General features: G+C 57.2%; 3 protein-coding genes across 4 annotated transcripts; all 3 read left to right on the top strand.

The window, feature by feature from the left end:
- Positions 1-25: 25 nt before the first annotated feature.
- On the top strand, positions 26-2,478 carry LOC142026310 (apoptosis regulator BAX-like). Of its 2 annotated transcripts, XM_075019284.1 has the most exons (6): positions 26-150; positions 325-373; positions 532-693; positions 777-912; positions 987-1,091; positions 1,466-2,478. In XM_075019284.1, exons 1-6 carry the CDS (start codon positions 42-44, stop codon positions 1,565-1,567), a joined length of 663 nt encoding a protein of 220 aa, XP_074875385.1. In that variant the 5' UTR covers positions 26-41; the 3' UTR covers positions 1,568-2,478. The 2 variants fall into 2 exon arrangements, with proteins under 2 accessions (XP_074875385.1, XP_074875387.1); XM_075019286.1 differs by lacking the exon at positions 325-373 and having other exon boundaries at positions 46-150.
- A 108-nt stretch (positions 2,479-2,586) lies between these two features.
- On the top strand, positions 2,587-4,358 carry LOC142026312 (apoptosis regulator BAX-like). The gene is made up of 6 exons (XM_075019288.1): positions 2,587-2,746; positions 2,961-3,012; positions 3,088-3,246; positions 3,332-3,464; positions 3,872-3,970; positions 4,065-4,358. Exons 1-6 carry the CDS (start codon positions 2,698-2,700, stop codon positions 4,134-4,136), a joined length of 564 nt encoding a protein of 187 aa, XP_074875389.1. The 5' UTR covers positions 2,587-2,697; the 3' UTR covers positions 4,137-4,358.
- Positions 4,359-4,848: 490 nt separating this feature from the next.
- On the top strand, positions 4,849-6,433 carry LOC142026313 (ferritin, higher subunit-like). The gene is made up of 4 exons (XM_075019289.1): positions 4,849-5,128; positions 5,378-5,524; positions 5,698-5,823; positions 6,120-6,433. The coding sequence occupies exons 1-4, from the start codon at positions 5,027-5,029 to the stop codon at positions 6,285-6,287; spliced, it is 543 nt and encodes a 180-aa protein (XP_074875390.1). The 5' UTR covers positions 4,849-5,026; the 3' UTR covers positions 6,288-6,433.
- Positions 6,434-17,765: the final 11,332 nt, after the last annotated feature.

Below are 17,765 nucleotides of genomic sequence, written 5' to 3'. Positions count from 1 at the left end.
ACGTGACGCCGGTGCCCCCGAACCACGTGGTGCGGGCGGCGATGGCGGCGGCGGCGGCGGCCCAGCGGGGCGGCGGCGGAGGCGGCGGCAGCGGCGAGGGTGGGGGCGGCTCCGGCGGCCGTGAGCCCGACCCGCCCCCGGGGGGCGGTGGTGAGTGGGGGGGCCGGGTGGGCGGGACCGCTGCGGGGCTGGGGCCGGGGCCGGGCCCGGGCCCGGCTGGAGCGGCGGGGGGGGGTGGCCGGGGTGCGCGGCCTGTACGTGCCGGGGGGGGGGCGCCCGGGGCCGGTCCCCGCTTCCTCCGGGTCAGCGCCCCCCTCTCCGCAGGGGCCTCGTCGGACCAGATCATGCGGACGGGGGCGATCCTGCTGCGGGGGTGAGTGGGGGGCCGGGCGGGGTTCGGGGCCTGGGGGGCGGCCCGCCGGGAGAACTGGGCGTGGGGGAGCCCTCCGGCTGGCAGGGGGTTTTGGGGGGGGGGGGGGTCCTCAGGCAGCCACCCAGAGCTCCGGGGGTCTCTCCTGCCCACCCCCCCAGGTTTATCCGGGACCGCGTGGAGCGGTGCGGGGACGCGCAGGCGGTGGCCCTGAGCCAGGCGGAGCTGGGGGGGCCGCAGCCCAGCAGCCCTGACACGAAGCACCTGAGCGAGTGCCTGCGCCGCATCGGGGACGAGCTGGACAGCAACACGGAGCTGCAGAGGTGGGTGAAGGCGCCGTGAGGGGACGGGGGTCCCCGGTGCACCCCCTCTGCACTAACCGGCCCTGCCAACGCCCCCCCCCCAGGATGATCGAGCAGGTGGGTTGCCATGCCCCCAAGGAGCTCTTCTTCCGCGTGGCTGCAGAGATGTTTGCCGACGGCACCTTCAACTGGGGCCGTGTTGTTGCCCTCTTCTACTTCGCCTGCAAGCTGGTGCTGAAGGTGGGCCCCCTGCCCCTCCCCCTGTGTCCTCCCCCAGGCCCCCTCTGACACTCCCACCCCCCCTGTCTCCACAGGCACTTTGCACCAAGGTCCCTGAGCTGGTCCGGACCATCCTGGGCTGGACCATGGAGTACATGCGGGATCATGTCCTGGCCTGGATCCAGGCCCAGGGAGGATGGGTGAGTCCCTGAACCCACTGAGTCTGGGGGGGGGGGGGCATAGGGGTGGGCTGAGCCCCGTTTTGGGCCCTCATGCACAGCACGGGAGGCCTGTGCTGCTTTTCTCTCTCTAAGACTCTCAACCCTGAAGGTTTTAATTGTGTCATCCTGCAAGTCCTGCTCGACTTGGGGGAGAAGGATGGGCCCCCCCCGTGAAACCCCCTTTGCCCCTCACCCCACCTCCTGGTTGCTGCCCCCCCATAGCCCCTGTTCTGCTTCACACCAACGCATTTTCCACCATGGGGAGGGGGCCCAGAAATCTGGTTCTGCCTGGGGGGGGGTGTGGGACCCTGACATGTGGCTGATGCCCCCTCCTTCCCCCCTTGCTCCCCCAGGAAGGGCTCCTCTCCTACTTTGGCACTCCGACCTGGCAGACCATCACCATCTTCGCCGCTGGTGTCCTCACGGCCTCGCTCACCATCTGGAAGATGTCATAGACTTGGCGGAGGCCACAGCCTAGCCCCCAGGACTGGCCCCTGCCGGCAGGGATGGTGCTGACCCCCCCTCCAGCCCCTTGGGTGCTGTGCCTTCCAGGAGCGGGGGGGCTTTTTAACAAACAGGACTTTGTTAAGACTTGCCCTGAACTTTGGGGTCTGCCCTCCCCCAGGGCAGCTGTGGCCCCCCCAGACCTTCCCCCAACAGTGGGCAAATGTGCCTGGGGGCCACGGCTGGGACCCTGCCAGATTCAGGGTGGGGGGGGAGAGACCACACAACTTCACCACCACCCCCTCTGTCCTCCAGTCCCAGTGCTGGGGTCCCCCTGATGCCTAGGGATGGGTGGCTGTGGCCCCCAACACAGCCCTGGCCTCAGAGAGGTGTGACCCCAGGACTTGTGGTGCTTTAGGTATCGTCCTGTGATCTCAGCCCCACCCCCCCGATATGGGGGATGAGGGGTCTTTGTGACCCCCAAAAATGGGGCTATTGGGGGGGGTGGGGTGGGGGGAGGGTTGCAGTCATGGCTGCAGGTTGGGTATTTATTGGGGGCTCCCTGCCCTGAGAAAGGCCCCCCAGGTGCAATACACCCCTCCCTGGGGTGGAGGCCCCCTCCCTGGTGGTGGCTCTCAGGGTGGGGGGGCCATACCCCCCTTCTCCCCCGGTTTCAGAGGTTCCCCTTTTGCAATCAGTGTCCCTAAGGAGCTGCCCCAAGGCGGGGGCAGAGTGACGTTCCCCATCCCCACTTGGTGCTCTTTGGAGTAATGTCATGAAATGATGATGTCATGGGGGGAGCCCTCCCTCTGGCTGGGGGGGCCCTGCCTTCCCCCCTGTTTTCCTAAGATTTTTTTTTTTTTTTTTTTGTACCTTGTTTTGTATCGGGTATTTTGATGTCTGGAAATAAAGGGGAAATGGAGCCCTGTGGTGCTTTGTGTCGGGCTGGGGCTGCCAGAGTCCCCCCCCACCATAAAAATCTGGCTGTTGTGACACCCCCCCACCCTCCCTTGCCCCCGGTCCCCCCGAAACCCCCTCGTGGAGCCCCAAAGGAGTGTGGCTTCACCACCCTGCCTCGCCCCGCCCACGGCAGGGGGGACCCAGGTGTCCGGGAGCCCTGTGGGTCCCCCGGGGGTGCGGGATGGAGGGGCAGGAGGGTGGGGGGCTCCTGGAGACCCTGTGGGCAGCAGGTATGGGGTGGGGGGCAGGAGGGGGATGGGGGGGGTGGCAGGGCAGGGCCACTTTCACTTTCACTTTAGCCAGTGTGGCTGGGGGGGGGGGGGGTGGGGCTGGACACCTGCTTCGCTTTGGGGGGGTCCAGGAGGGGCAGGGGCGGTCTCTGTGCGGCTGGGTGAGGATGGTGGCTGTTCCCTGTTCCCTCCTCTGTGTGTGTCCCCCCCCCAGGCTCTGAGAGCATCTCCTGCATCGTTCGGATCGGGAGAGCCCTGCTCCGGGGGTGAGTCAAGGGGTTCCCCTACCCTGGGGGCTGCAGGGCCCCCCCCCGCCCTCACCCTGCTGCCCCCCTCCCTAGGTTTATCCTCTGCCTGCTGGAGCAGGAGGGGGGGCTGCCCAGGCAGGTGCCCCCTGAGGAGCTTGGGGGTGAGGTGGGGGAAGAGACTGCCGTGGCCTCGCTGAAGGCAGCTGTCCTCCGTGTCTGGGACCGCCTGAGCCAGGACCCCGAGATGGACAGGTGAGGACCCCCCCCCCCGGGTCCCCCATAGCTGCCCCCAACCCAACTCCCACCCCCGGCCTCACTGCTGCTTCCATGCCCCCAGGCTGGTGGGGGCCATGGCTGGCTGCTCCCCCCTGCCCGCCCTGGCTGACGTCTCCGAGCAGCTTTTCCAGGACGGCATCAACTGGGGACGGGTCGTTGTCTTCTTCTACTTCACCTACCGGGTGGTCCGGCAGGTGGGCCCGGATGCCTGGGTCCCTGGGGAGAGTTGGGTGGAGGGGGACCCCCCAGGAAGGACAGTGGGGTGTTTGGGGAGAGCTGGGTGTTTGGGGAGAGTCGGGTGTTTGGGGTCCCCCCAGGAGGGACAGTGGGGTGTGTGGGGACAGTGGGGTGTTTGGGGAGAATTGGGTGTTTGGGGTCCCCCCAGGAGGGACAGTGGGATGTGTGGAGGGAGTTGGGTGTTTGGGTTCCCTCCAGGAGGGACAGTGGGGTGTTTGGGGTTGGGGGGCTTGGAAACTGGGGTCTAGGGATGATGACACCCAACCCTCTTGCGGGGGGGGAGATCCCTGGATGCCTGGGTTCTCTGGGCAGCCGTGGGCAGTGGAGGGGGGGTCCGACACCCGGACGCCTTGGGTCCCCACAGGCACTTTGTGGTGACGTCCCCCTCCGGACCATCTTCGACTGGGCCGTATCCTTCCTGCAGCAGCGCCTCTCCGCCTGGATCCAGCAGCAGGGGGGCTGGGTGAGAGCGGGGGTTAGCCCCATGGCGGGGGCATGTGTGTGTCTGGGGCTGCCCCCCCCCCACACCCCCCATTGACCTCCCTCTCTCCTTGCAGGCCTCTATCCTCAGCTACAGCCCCCCGCAGCTGAGCCAGGACCCCCGTGCCGTGGGGAGCCCCGAGAAGTAAAGGCTGAAGGGGGGAGCGCCCAGCCCCCCCCCCCTCCCTCCCAAGTTCTCCTGAGCTCCCCCAGTTTCTGGAGCAGCGGAAACCCTGACTCAGCACCTCTGTGGGGCTTGAGTTCCTCTTTTATGGCTTCTGGGGCTGAATCAGCTCCTTTGGCCCCCCCCGCACCCCCCCAAGTCATAACCCCCGTTCATTGAACTCCAATAAACGAGCGGTTAAAGCCTTGCCAACCGGGTCAGGACCAGAACTGACACCACCACCAGGTCTACTGACCCCCCCTGCCCCGGGTCCGGTGTCTCCCCCCCCCGTCCCCCCCCCCCCCGCCCCCCCCCGAGCCAAGCCAGGCTCCTTGTGGCCCCCAGCCTAGGAGAGAATTGGGGGTACCCTTGACCCGCACCCCCCCGGGGCAGCCCTCGCTTTTGCAAGGGGGGGACACACACACACACGGGGTCGGGCCCCCCCCTCCTGCCCAGTCATGCTGACTCGGACTGTGTGACAAACAGGGACAAGGGCCAAGGCCACCCCGCCCTGCCTGGATGCTTGGGGGGGGGTGGGATGCTGGGTGATAAGGTCCCTTCCCTGGCTTTCGGGGGGGGGGTGAGCAGATGCCTGGGTCCCTGGCGAGGGAGGGGGGGGTCAGGCGGGGGGGTCCCCGATGCTGGGGTCCTGAGCGGGGGGGAGGACGCAGGCCGCTTGGGTCCCCTTTCCCCGCCCACCGGTGGCAGGATATAAACCTCCGGCGGTGCTTTGTGCGGGCAGAGCCGCGTTCTCGCTTCAACAGTGCTTGAACGGAACCGGCCTGCTCCTGCCCCGCCGTCCGTCCGTCCTTCCTTCTGTCCATCCGTCCGTCCATCCATCCATCCCGTCGCTGCATCCCGCCGCGCCCGCCCGCCATGGACTCCCAGATCCGCCAGAACTACCACCGCGACTGCGAGGCCGCCGTCAACCGCATGGCCAACATGGAGCTCCACGCCTCCTACGTCTACCTCTCCATGGTAGGGTCCCGGGGGGCCAAGGGACCTCTGCCCCCCCCCCCGCAACCCGCACCCCGTGACCCCCGGGGCCATCCTGCCCTGAGCTGCTCAGCACCATTTTTGGTGGGGTGGTGGCATCTGCGAGGGCGAGATAAGGGGTGGGTGGCAGGGAGGGGTCTGGGGGGGGTCCCTGTGGGAGCTGGGGGACCCCAGAGGGCGAGTCGGGGGGGCTCCCCGGGGGGGTGCCCGCCCTGACGTCCCGTCCTGCAGGCATTCTACTTCGAGCGGGACGACGTGGCGCTGCCCCGCCTGGGACGCTTCTTCCTGGCGCAGTCGCACGACGAGCGAGAACACGCCGAGGGGCTGCTGCGCTTCCAGACCCGCCGCGGCGGCCGCGTGCTGCTGCAGGACGTCAAGGTGGGATGCCTGGGCTGTGTTTGGGGTGGGGGGGTGGGGGGGATCAGGCTGCGTGGGGGTGTCTGGGCTGTGTTGGGGTACTTGGGCTGCCTGGGGGTGCCTGGGCTGAATGGGGGACACGGCTGCGTCGGTGTGCCTGGGGGGGGTGTGACTGTCCCTGTCCCCCTCCCCAGAAGCCGGAGCGTGATGCTTGGGGCTCGGCGCTGGAGGCGCTGGAGGCGGCGCTGCAGCTGGAGAAGTCGGTGAACCAGGCGCTGCTGGACCTGCACCGCCTGGCTGCTGAGAAGGGGGACCCCCACGTGAGTTGCCCTCTCCCTCCCTGCAGGGTCTGCCTCTCGAGATGCTGCTGGGGTGGGGGGAGGTCCCCATTCCTCTTCCCACGCCCGCCCCTTGGGTCTGCCCCTGTGCTTGTCCTGGTCCCCTGCCCTTCCAGGGTCTCTGCCTGGACTTGCTGGCCTTATCCCTGTGCCTCCCTTGGGATCTCTAGCTGTCCCGGGGGGGTCCCTGCTCCTCCTGAGGCCTCTCCCACCCCTCAGACCTCTGTCCCCTCCCTGCGGAGCTCCCCCAGCCCTGGCTGATGCCCCTCTCCCCGCAGCTCTGCGACTTCCTCGAGTCCCACTACCTGGACGAGCAGGTGAGGGCCATCAAGGCGCTGGGAGACCACATCACCAACCTGCGGCGCCTGGCCGGGGGGCCGGAGGGGACCCCGAGCGGCCTTGGCGAGTACCTCTTCGACCGCCTCAGCCTGGAGGAACGCAGCTGAACCACCGCACGGGCGGCACCCTGGGACCCCCCCCCCCCCAGGACTCTCCCCCCCCAGACCCTGTAACCCCCCTGCCCCGTCCAAGGGGGCTCGCCTGTTGGGGGTCTCCTCCTCCAGCATGACTCCAATAAAGGGTCTGCCCTTGCCTCCCGTCTGTCTCCTTTGAACGCCCCCGCCGGGGTCCTGCTTCCCCTGCCCGGTGCTCTGAGGGGTGGCTCGGGGGGGTTGCGCCCGTTTTGGGGCATGGGGTGCCTGCTCGGCACACAGGTCGATCCCCGGGGTGACACGGGGATGGACAGACAGATGAGAGTCGGGGGGGGGGGGGGGGGCACTCCCCTGCAACCAGCACCCCTGGGAAAACACCACAGGGGGTGGGGTAGGGGGCACAGCCCCCAAAAGCCCCCTCATCCCGGGGCTGGGACACGGGACTCTGGGTGCCAGGGAAGGCTGCGCCGAGGCTGGGGGGGGGGGGCTCGGAGTGATGGCGACGTCTGCCAAGGGCCCTGCTCGGGGTGCACTGGGGGCTTCAGGGGGAGGCGATGGTGTTCCTGCACGGTTGGAACGGGGAAGCTGCATGCGGTGGCGGCACGGTGGGGAGCCGTGCTCTCCTGCCGCCAGGCTGCGGGTCGGTTCTCCGCGGGGGCCTCAGGCGCCGACATGTTGGTTTGCGGTGCATGCTGGGACTTGTGGTTCTAAGTCCAGGGTTTCCAGTCAGCCATGCCGCGCTCCGCGGCAAGCCGGGAGCTGCGGTTTGGGTGAGGGTGCCTGGGTGCCGTCCCTTCCTCAGCCTCCAGGGACGGTGGGGGTGTCCCCGGCTTGTCTCTTCGGGACCCCTCCTACGTCCCTAGTCGCATCCCAGAACTTTCTCTTCCCCCTTCGGACCCCACTAGTTCCTTCAAGACCACTCCTGAGGCCTCCCTCCCTCGTGCCCCACGGGCTTCTCCGAACTCCGTAGCCCACTTTGGACCTCTCTTGTCCCCTTGGAACCCCTCCTGAGGCCGCCTTCGTGCCCCAGAGGACTCCTTTAGTCCTCCGCACCATCTAGGATGCCCCTATTCAGCCTCTTGCCCACTGAGAAGGTGCGTAGTCTGCTCAGATCTCCCTGGACGTGCCACGGGGGACTCTGGAGGGCAGCAGAGCCCCTTGAGGGTCCCACCAAAGCCCCGGGGTGCGCTGGAGGGCGGGTGTATTCCCCTGAGTTTACACTTCTCTGGTCTGTCCGGTGCCCTCAGGACTTCTCTACTCCTGTCACAATGTGTCCCGAGACCCTTCTTGTGCTCCTCAGCACTCTTGTAGCTTTTTAGCTCCCAGTTTATCTCTCTTCTTCCCTCAGACAGCTCCTTTGTCCCTCTGATGCTGTTGTGAGCCCTCTGCTCCTGTCACGATGCCTCCCGAGACCTTCCTTGTCCCCACAGCCCTCTTGCCTCTGTAGTGTGCTTTGGACCCCTCTAGCTCCACCAGAACAGCCATTCCGTTCCTCTATGCCATCCAAGATTTCCTCTTTTCAGTCCCTGTCCCCCTGAGGACATTTCCGCTCTGCTCAGATCCCCTCCTGAGTTCCTCTTTGTGTCCCCCAGTCTTCTTTGGTCTCGCCAGCCTCCTCAGGACCCGTTTACTCCTTTTGTTGAGGTGTCCTGAGGCCTTAGAGGTTCTCCTCAGCATGCTTTTAGCTCTGGACTGAATTTTGGATGCCTATCAGAATGTCTTCCCAGGCCATCTCTGTTCCTCAAAACAGTGTTTTTGTCTTCTGTCTAGGATGCCTCTGGTCGGTCCCAGCCCCCTTGACGACATCTGTACTCTGTTCAAATGACCTCCCGAGTTTACCTTCGTGTCCCCAAGTCTTCTTTTGTCTCTCTGACCCTCTCAGGGTCCCTCTCTTCCCATCACAATGTCTCCTGAGTCTTTCCTTGTGCTGCACAGCCATCTTTTAGCTCCAGCCTCCTTTGATCTCGCTCGTTTCCGCAAAACCTCTTCTCAGGCTTTCTTTGTGCCCCAGAGCACTCTTACCTCATCCTACATCATCTAGGGTGCCTCCACGCAGTCCCGTGGCCCCTCAGGACACCTGTACTCTCCTCAGATATGCCCTCCGTCTCCCCAGATTTCTCACTGAGTCTCCAAGCCTTCTCTTGTCTCTCTGGCCCCCTCAGGACCACTCCACTCGTGTCATGATGCCTCCTGAGGCTTTAGAGGTTGCCCTCAGCACACTTTGAGCGCCTTAGTGTGCTTTGGATCCTTGTTCTCTCAGAACTCTTCCCAAGTCCATCCCCATGACTGCGCTCGGTCTTTTATGTCCTCTCTTCCATCTAGCATGCCTCCATTTGGTCCCTGCACCTTGACAACATCTGTGCCCCTCTCAGATCCACTCTGGACTTCATCATTGTGTTCCTGAGCCTCTCTGTTGTAGGTTATCCCAGGTGAGCTATCCGCTGTGGATTATCCTGGGTGGACAACCCTGGTGTAGCTCAACCCCAAGCATGTCCCCCCATGCATGGTTCTACATGCGTACCTCCCCACCCCCCAAATGCCTTCTGCTGAAAGAGCTCACATGCAAGGTTTTTTCCCCGTGAGGCTTTTCCCCCCTGCCCTCCTATCTCTGTCTTCCCCTGCCCCCTATTTTCCATGTTTTAAGGAGGTGAATTAGGCAGGCACAGGAAGTGAGCTGCTCCCCCCACATGTTGTGCTGAAAACAGTGTTTGTAACACAGTGATGTTTTTGCTATTGCTGAGCAGTGCTGAAAACAGTCAAAGCCTTTTCTGCTTCTCACCCCACCCCACCAGAGAGTAGGGTGGGGGTGCACAAGAAGTTGGGAGGGGGGACAGCTGACCCCAGCTGACCTAAGGGATATTCCAGACCACATCACGTCATGCTCAGTATATAAAGCTAGGGGAAGAAGAAGGAAGGGGGAGACACATGGAATGATGGCGGTTGTCTTCCCAAGTAACTGTTATATATGGTGGAACATCTAATGAGGGGGGGGACTGAGTGGGCGAGCAGCTGTGTGGTGTTTAGTTGCTGGCTGGGCTTAAACCACGACACAAGGCCTGCACAGGAAGCCTTGTGTCCTGGTTTCAGCTGGGATAGAGTTAACTGTCTTCCTAGTAGCTGGTGCAGTGCTATGTTTTGAGTTCTGTATGTGAAGAATGTTGATAACACTGATGTTTCCAGTTGTTGCTCAGTAGGGTTTAGACTATAGTCAAGGATTTTTCAGCTTCTCATGCCCAGCCAGGGCACCTGACCCAAACTGGCCAACAGTGTATTCCATACCATGTGACGTCCCATCTAGTTTAGGAACTGGGAAGGGGGGGGCAGGGACTCGCCGCTCGGGGACTGGCTGGGTGTCGGTCGGCGGGTGGTGAGCAATTGCCCTGCGCATCATTTGTACATTTCAATCCTTTTATTACTACTGCTGTCATTTTATTAGTGTTATCATTATCATTATTAGTTTCTTCCTTTCTGTTCTATTAAACCGTTCTTATCTCAACCCAGGGGTTTTACTTCTTTTCCTGATTTTCTCCCCCATCCCACTGGGTGGGAGGGGAGTGAGTGAGCGGCTGCGTGGTGCTTGGTTGCTGGCTGGGGTTAAACCACGACAGTCCTTTTGGCGCCCAAGGTGGGGCTGTGTTTCCACCCCTGGGGCAATCGATTCCAAGTGTACTGGACACCCCTCCAAGTAAAGGCAAATTGTGGACAACACTCTGCTGCCAGAGGGATTGAGAAAAACGCATTAGCAATGTCAATTGTGGCATACCACTTGGCTGCCTTTGACTCTAGTTCGTATTGAAGTTCTAGCATATCTGGAACGGCAGCACTCAGCGGTGGTGTAACTTCATTCAGGCCACGATAGTCAACTGTTAGTCTCCACTCCCCATTAGACTTCCGCACTGGCCATATGGGACTATTAAAGGGTGAGCGAGTTTTGCTGATCACTCCTTGGCTCTCCAGCTGGCGAATCAACTTGTGGATGGGAATCAGAGAGTCTCGGTTGGTGCGATATTGCCACCGGTGCACCGTCGTGGTAGCAATTGGCACTTGTTGTTCTTCAACTTTGAGCAACCCCACAATTGAAGGGTCTTGAGAGAGACCAGGCAGGGTAGACAGCTGTTCAGTGCCCTCCGTCTCCAAGGCAGCTATACCAAAAGCCCATCAATACCCCTTCGGGTCCTTAAAATACCCTCTCCTGAGATAGTCTATGCCAAGGATACACGGAGCCTCCGGACCAGTCACAATGGGGTGTTTCTGCCATTCATTCCCAGTTAGGCTTACTTCAGCTTCCAATACAGTTAATTCTTGGGATCCCCCTGTCACACCAGAAACACAAATGGATTCTGTCCCTTTATAACTTGATGGCATTAGAGTGCACTGTGCGCTGGTGTCTACTAGAGCCTTATACTCCTGTGGGTCTGACATGCCAGGCCATCGAATCCACGCAGTCCAATAGACCCGGTTATCCCTTTCCTCCACCTGGCTGGAGGCAGGGCCCCTCTAATTCTGGTCAGAGAATTCGGTATTCACTTCTCGTAAAATTGGCTCAGAAGTCCCTTCAAGAGGATTGGAAATAAAATCAGCCCTTCTACTCTGTTTGGAAACGAGCGGCATTTTTCCTGGTAGAATCCCCTTTTGTGGTGGTTTTTCCTCGCAGTTCACGTACCCGTGCATTTAGGGCCGAGGTAGGTTTTCCGTCCCATTTCCTCATGTCCTCTCCCTGATCACATAGGTAAAACCACAGGGCACCTCGCGGTGTGTACCTTCTATATTCTCTCTCTTGGGCAGAGGAACGCTCGCTCCTAATAGCTGAGACATTGGTCCTTACACGTGTGAAGTAGGACATATCCTCTTTGAACTGCTGGAAATCCTCGGACAGCTTCTCCACAGCTGCAATGCAGGCTTGTAGGGAGGAGGAAAGATTTTCTTCGTATTGACGGAATTGGTGAGACACTTCCTCCACTGTTGGTGCCTCTTCAATTATTGCCAATGCGTTGGCATAGGACAATGGTGCGCTCCGTACAAACTTCCGCCACATGGGTCGTGTGCATTGGACTTCGTCTGGATCTTTGGGTAATTGTGGGTTGTCTGGGTCATGATGAATTGTCTCTAGCACAGCTAATTCCCTCAGATATTGAATACCTTTTTCCATGGTGGTCCACTTGCTTGATTGACATATAACATCTTCCTTAAAGGGGTACCTTTCCTTCACACTTGACAGGAGTCGCCTCCAGAGGCTGATGGGTTGTGTCCCTCTTCCAATTGCCTTGTCAATGCCACCTTCCCTGGCAAGCGATCCCAGCTGGTTGGCTTCCCTACCTTCTAATTCCAAGCTTTTAGCCCCATTGTCCCAGCATCAGAGGAGCCAGGTGATAATATGCTCACCTATACGGCGACCAAAGTCTTTTCTCAAATCCCGCAGCTCACTCAAGGATAGGGACTGGGTTATTACCTCTGGTTCTGCCTCTGGAGGTAGTTATCAACATTCTTCACATACTGAACTCAAAACATAGCACTGTACCAGCTACTAGGAAGACAGTTAACTCTATCCCAGCTGAAACCAGGACACCTTGTGTGTATGCAGGATTAGGAGAGCAGAGTACTGATAGCACAAAGATGAGGAGATGGCAAAAAAGCCCAAGGATCACCAGCCTACTGCTCGTTTGCAGATCAGCCACTTGCAACTGGTTGGCTCGAACGTGCCGTTTCCTGCTAAACAGAGCTGCCCCTCTCGCACGGAGCAGCTTTCGGTCTCTTCTGGCCTGCCTTTGGCATGTCATCTGCATCGCCTTATTTTTTTTAAATCTCTCACCGGCATCTGTTGACTGGCTGCTGTCACTCCCGCAACCCTGATGCCCCATGCAGACGGATACAGCAGTCCCTGGATCTTGGTCCAGGGGACCACCCCCCCCCATTTGCAGGTTCCTTGTGCTTCTCTCTAGATAATGGGGTGGGGGGGACAGGGACAGAAGCGACCACCCGAATTGTCTGTTCTTTGCACTTGACTGCTGTAAACGCTCCAGCCACTCGGGTGCTTTTTGGAACGGAGGCAAAAAAGGTGACTGCCCTGGCTGCGAGTGGGGAGAGGGGAAGGAAACGTAAGCCCTGTGCCCCCAGTAAGCAGTTCCCGCCTGGGGCTGGTCTCTGCTGGGCTGAGCTGTCCGTCATCCCTCACCCAGCGGATGCTCAGAAGACGATCGTTGCGGGGATGCTGCCACCCGGCGGCCAAAGCGCGGCAGCCCGGCGATCCTAGGGGAGAACTGCGGTATTTAGATGTATAGTTAGCCTCAGAGATTGCAGTACTTAGGGTCTTGATGGGCCATTTGTGGTGTGCATTTGTTGAGGGGGGGGTGTCCGTTGTGAACTTGTTTGGGTTCTGGTGACCGCAGCTGGTGCTGTGCAAGGTGTCGGCTGTTACACGGCATGTCTGTTGTCTGGCGTGAACAGTGGGGAGCCTGGTCAGAGATAAGTTTCTGGGAGAACTACTGCACCCACACAACCAGGAGATGGAGAAGGACACGCCTAGTATGAATACGTAACAAATGTTAGATTATAAAAGAAGCTGTTTTGTTTTTCACGGCGTGCGTCTTGGTAGAGCAGAGGCTCCCGGCGCGCCCAGCGCTGTTTGCTTGCCTTTATTCATTTAATAAATTGTTAACTTTGATTGGAATCCTGTTTGAGAATAAATTCATTTATCACAAAGGGAAGAGGGGACGGAGGCAGGTGCCCCCCGGGTGCCTCCCCGAGTCGCTAGAGCTCCCCCGGAGCCTTCCCCGGCCCCATCCAGCTGCCCCCAGCTCCAGCCCCTTCCCTGAAGCCTGTGCTGTAGCCGCAGGCAGCCCCCAAGTCCTGTCGTGAGGGCAGCAGGCTGGCCCTCAGCGCATCTCCAGAAGCCTCTGCAGCAGGAGGGGCTCTGGCCAGGGGCAAGCTAAGGTAATAACAGTCACTGCTGCTTCTTTCTTTTTTCCAGAGGCCGTGCTGAGGATGCGGTTGGCTGTTCCTCCCTTGGGGATGCCACTGGCTGCACCTGCCTCGGGCTTGTGTGGCTTGTCTCTGCCTGGCCTGGCTCTCCTCACAGCATGGGAGCAAAAAAGGACAGGCCTGCTGGCTGTGGGCAGGAGCTGCTGCGGCTGAAGCTGGATCGGCCAGAGAAGGGTAAAGAAGAAGAAATCGAAGGCAATCTAGCCAGTAGCTGACTGGTGCTGCAGACAGGAGAGGGATGATAACACTAATAAAATCCCTAGGGTCTTGAATGCCCTTACTCATCGGGACTGTGCCAATCGGGTGCTTCTTTTCTTGCGCTCGGAGCTCTAAAGCGTGGATCGGTGTTGGAAGGTTCCCGCTGGTTCTCTTTTGCGGCGCTCTTCCAGGCTGCTTTGGCAGCTCTGCTCTCTAGCTGTGTGTTGTCTTGGACTGGGAGTTCTTCCCTGCACCTTGATGTTCCTAGGTCTTGATGACAAGCTTCTTACGCATCCATCATCTTGGTTTTGACAGTACCATCTTGTAACGGGCTGTTACTTTTGCCTCTTCTTCTTTGGGGCTGTTGTAAAGCCTCCTCGTTTCGTGGTCTTGGACGCTGTAGGTCATCTTGCCAGATGGCAACTCCCGTCCGGGAGTCATTCTTCTTGCTGAGAGTTTTCTCTCTCTTTTTGAATCGCCTTGTTGGTACCATTCTGTGTTGTGTGTGTTTGTGTGCATGGGTGCGTTTGGCTTGGAGCTGCTCTGCCCGGGGATGTAGAGTCAGGGGTAGTTTGAAGAGCAATAAGAGTCTATGGGTGAAATGTTGATATGTCTAGATTGCTAGCATTGAGGGTTAAATGATTTTTGAGTCATTGCATGTCAGTAGTGGAGTGGATTGTGAGGTAGAATATAGTAAGGCAGTAAATGGGCATGGGGGTTAATATTGTTTATGTGGACACTTCATGGTAAGCTTCTAGAAATGGTTGAGGCATTGAGGTTTTTTGTTGTTGGAATAGGTGGGAAGCAGGAGTTTGGAGCTGTGGAGGATTTTTTTTTTATGCTGAGGGTGAAGTGCGTATTCAATAGTTTTGTGTGTTGGTTTTATAGGTGATCGCGGGGCACAAGGCGACTGAAGGAACCTCGCGTTTAGGCAATGTGGCTGCTACGGAGGTTGGACTGTGACATGCGCCACTAGGAAAACTAAGGATCTGGTTGAACGGCGTTCCTGTGGAGCGCTCCCCTGGAACGTAGTAATTGCCAATTAGCGCAGGGAATGATGTTGGTCAGCGGATGGTCTTCGGAAGACAGTTGAGGATTTTGTGGGCAAAAGGTGGGAGGAGTTGGACTAGATGGCCAGCATGGAGTAGGTCTGTTGAGGATTTCTCGGCTGGACAAAGGCATGTGAGCAATCCAGCCGTTAGGTGGGAACGAAGCATAAGTTTACAAAATGCTGGAGCAGACAAGGACGCTGTGTCCTTGTACGCTGGGAAAAAAGAAGATAAGAAGAGCCTGACAAACAACACCTGGATGCTGAAGAATGAGATAAGTGACTGCTGGACACCTCATGAAGAAGCTTGCGCAGCCAATAGAGAATAAGATAGTGTCGCGTGAAACGGGGTATTGTACCAATTAGAGTACTGTATAAGGCGCGTGCACAAGCGCATAAGGGATATAACTGTATCAAACGTGGTAGTAAATGGATTTCACTTGATCACATTGGCCTGTGTATGATGACCCCTGTAGATCCTCCGCAACATAGGTCAGGGTTGTGAAGTGCGTGAGCATAACTATATTATTCCATGGTGTTTTTGTAAAATATTGGGGTGATCTAATGATATTTATAATTTCTATGTCTAGGTGTGGAAGTGGACAGTCTGTCAAGATGCGCGGAGCTCACTTGTTTTCTATTTAGGAACAGGGATGGTGGAGGTAACATCACCTTGGGGCGGAAAACTTCTGGACATGCAGCGACGGACGTAATGGCAGCGAGGGATGTGGAAAAGACTGAGATGTTGCGAAATGCTCTGTACAACTTGGGAAATGCTCTGTACAAAAAGTAGTAGAATATGGCATGGTCGCTGAGTGTAATTAAGTAAAAAAAATAAAAGATTTAATACCACAGCAGAAGTCAGTTTGTAGTGCAACTTTTGAAGTTGCTATCGTAAAACTTAAATTTAAAATAAAAGAGCCATAGCAGATGGCTCGGTGGCTGGGAGTAAAGAGTTAAAAAAAATGAAGTTAAAAAATTTGTGCCCAGGGCAGAAGCTATTTTCTACTGCAATTTTGCAGCACTGCTGTGCTTAAATAGGTCAAAGGCAAGGGGGCGGAGGTCAAAGGTCGTGGGACTCAGAGGCCACAGGTCACCAAGCCCAGGGGCCAAACCTCACTGGGGTCAGGGGTCAAAGGTCATGGGGTCAGGGTCATAGGTCAAAGGTCACCAGGGTGGGAAAAGGGTCACCTAGTCAGGGGTCAAAGGTCACTGAGTCTGGAGTCGAAGGTTAGGGTTAGGGATTAGGTTTAGGGTTAGGATTAGGGTTTAGGGTAAGGCTTAGGGTTAGGTTTTAGGGTTATGGTTAGGATTAGGGTTAGGGTTATGTTTAGGTTTAGTCTTAGGGCCGTTAAGGTTATGGTTAGGTTAGGGTCATTATGGTTAGGGTTACTGTTAGAATTAGGGGTTAGGGCGAGGGTTGGGTTAGGTTAGGGTTAGGTTTAGGCTCATTAGGGTTAGGGTTACGGTTAGGGTTAGGGTCACGATAGGTTTGGGGTTAGGATGATGGTTAGGGTTAGGTTTAGGGTTATTACGGTTAGTTTTAGGGTTAGGGGTTAGGGTTAGGGTTTGGTTTAGGGTTAGGGGGTTAGGGTTAGTGTTAGGGTCAGCTTTTGGGTTGATGTGCGGAAAACAGACTCCACAATCAGTGAGATTGTAAAGTAGGTATGTTCATTCAGTACTGGGCTGCGTGGGGCGTTGTCCCACCAAAGTCGTGCGTGCCCGATTCGGCAGTTCGCCTTAAGATTATACAGTCAAGTGTTACGTATTCACAATACGCCTATATATATGCATGACCTATCCTCGCTTCATATTAAAATTAGCTCCGAGAGGTCATTTCCATAGTGTCCTCTCAACAGCTCTTGCGCAGTGCCTCTTTGTGGTGGTCGTCTGTTGGTCGCAGAGATGAAGATAGATGACTCCTCTTTGTCCCCGCTACTAACCTCTTTTCTTGCGCAGGCTCAATGATTTCTTGGTATTCACCCAAGCCGCAAGACTAGTGTTGGCTGTCTCTTGGGGCCAGCTCCTGTTTCTTTTCCGGAACTGTCTCTGCCTCATTGGCTAGTTCTTGGGGCCAGCTCTTCTTATCATGGACTGTCTCTGCCACAGCTAATTTCAACAATGTAAGTGCTAAACATCATCTTTCATCCCCCTTTATTATGTCTACTGAGATTCTTTTGACTCCCCTTGTCTCAGTCCCCCCTTCTCTAGAAAATAGTAAATTCTTTTACTATATCTAATCCTAGTACTTCTAATACATTGTTTCCCTATCTAACATCCTCTCAAAGTATTTGTTGGTCTCGAGTTTTTGTCATAAATGATTCTTTTTCCATTCACTGTAAGAGTCTCCTGTACTCTTACAGCACAAAAAAGCCACATCGAACCACTATGCAAAGGACCACAGACAAGGGAATGATGATTATTATAGTGACAAACAATTGCTTCAACCATGCCAAATTTGTAAACCATGAGGTTAATTCTTCTCATACCTCAGAAAATCTCTATTAAGTATCATCTTGTGAGTTGAACAAACATGTTCCCATCCCATGCTACGTTCCTTGTCCCCAAGGTTGCCCATATTACTGCGTAAAAACTAAGTGTCCATTGGGTTTTGTGGTGACTTTCCATGGAGTTTTGGGTGTCTTTTTCACTCTGGTGTGATGAATCCAGGCGTTCTGTTCCTTGATTCTGATTGCAGTAAAGGAGTTGAGTAATACTTGAAATAGTCCTTCCCACTGCGGCTCCAGAGTTGTTCCTGTAAGAGACTTTATATACACATAATCTCCTGGTTGTATATTATGTACAGACCCATCCAAACCTCTCCCCTGAGTCACTACGACATGTTTCCTGATTTTATTAAGTTGCTTACCTAATGCTACCATGAAAGAAGACATGATTTCATCTCAGCAGAGACTCTTTCCGAAAAGGCAAATGTCTGGCTCCTTCTCCCACAGGGAAGGGGTGGAGGGGTTAGGGTTAGGGCTAAGGTTAGGGTTAGGAGTTAGGGCTAGGGTTTGTATTAGGTTAGTTTTTAGGGCTAAGGTTAGGCTTAGGGTTAAGTTTGGGTTAGGGTTAGGATTAGGGTTAGGGTACGACTTAGGGCTAGGGTTAGGGCTAGGGTTAGGGTTAGGGTTAGGGTTATGGTTAGGATTAGGGGTTAGGGGTAAGGGTTAGGCTTAGGGTTAGGGTTACGGTTAGGGGTTAGGGGTAAGGGTTAGGGTTAGGGTTAGGGGTTAGGGTTAGGGTTAGGGTTAGGTTAGGGTTAGGGT

This window comes from Buteo buteo, chromosome 32 (assembly GCF_964188355.1).
Source record: "Buteo buteo chromosome 32, bButBut1.hap1.1, whole genome shotgun sequence".
Classification (NCBI taxonomy): Eukaryota; Metazoa; Chordata; class Aves; order Accipitriformes; family Accipitridae; genus Buteo; species Buteo buteo.
The sequence above is the reverse complement of the archived record's forward strand: the minus strand, read 5'-3'. Positions and strand labels throughout refer to the sequence as shown.

Bases quoted from the DNA above. Each gene is read 5' to 3' on its own strand.
- LOC142026312 (XM_075019288.1), top strand. From the start codon at position 2,698: ATGGAGGGGCAGGAGGGTGGGGGGCTCCTGGAGACCCTGTGGGCAGCA. The intron at 3,013-3,087 runs GTGAGTCAAGGG...CCCCCTCCCTAG, and splicing joins GGGAGAGCCCTGCTCCGGGG to GTTTATCCTCTGCCTGCTGG. The intron at 3,247-3,331 runs GTGAGGACCCCC...CCATGCCCCCAG, and splicing joins CAGGACCCCGAGATGGACAG to GCTGGTGGGGGCCATGGCTG.
- LOC142026310 (XM_075019284.1), top strand. From the start codon at position 42: ATGGCGGCGGCGGCGGCGGCCCAGCGGGGCGGCGGCGGAGGCGGCGGC. The intron at 374-531 runs GTGAGTGGGGGG...CCACCCCCCCAG, and splicing joins GGGGCGATCCTGCTGCGGGG to GTTTATCCGGGACCGCGTGG. The intron at 913-986 runs GTGGGCCCCCTG...CTGTCTCCACAG, and splicing joins CCTGCAAGCTGGTGCTGAAG to GCACTTTGCACCAAGGTCCC.
- LOC142026313 (XM_075019289.1), top strand. From the start codon at position 5,027: ATGGACTCCCAGATCCGCCAGAACTACCACCGCGACTGCGAGGCCGCC. The intron at 5,129-5,377 runs GTAGGGTCCCGG...CCCGTCCTGCAG, and splicing joins CCTACGTCTACCTCTCCATG to GCATTCTACTTCGAGCGGGA. The intron at 5,525-5,697 runs GTGGGATGCCTG...CCCCCTCCCCAG, and splicing joins TGCTGCTGCAGGACGTCAAG to AAGCCGGAGCGTGATGCTTG.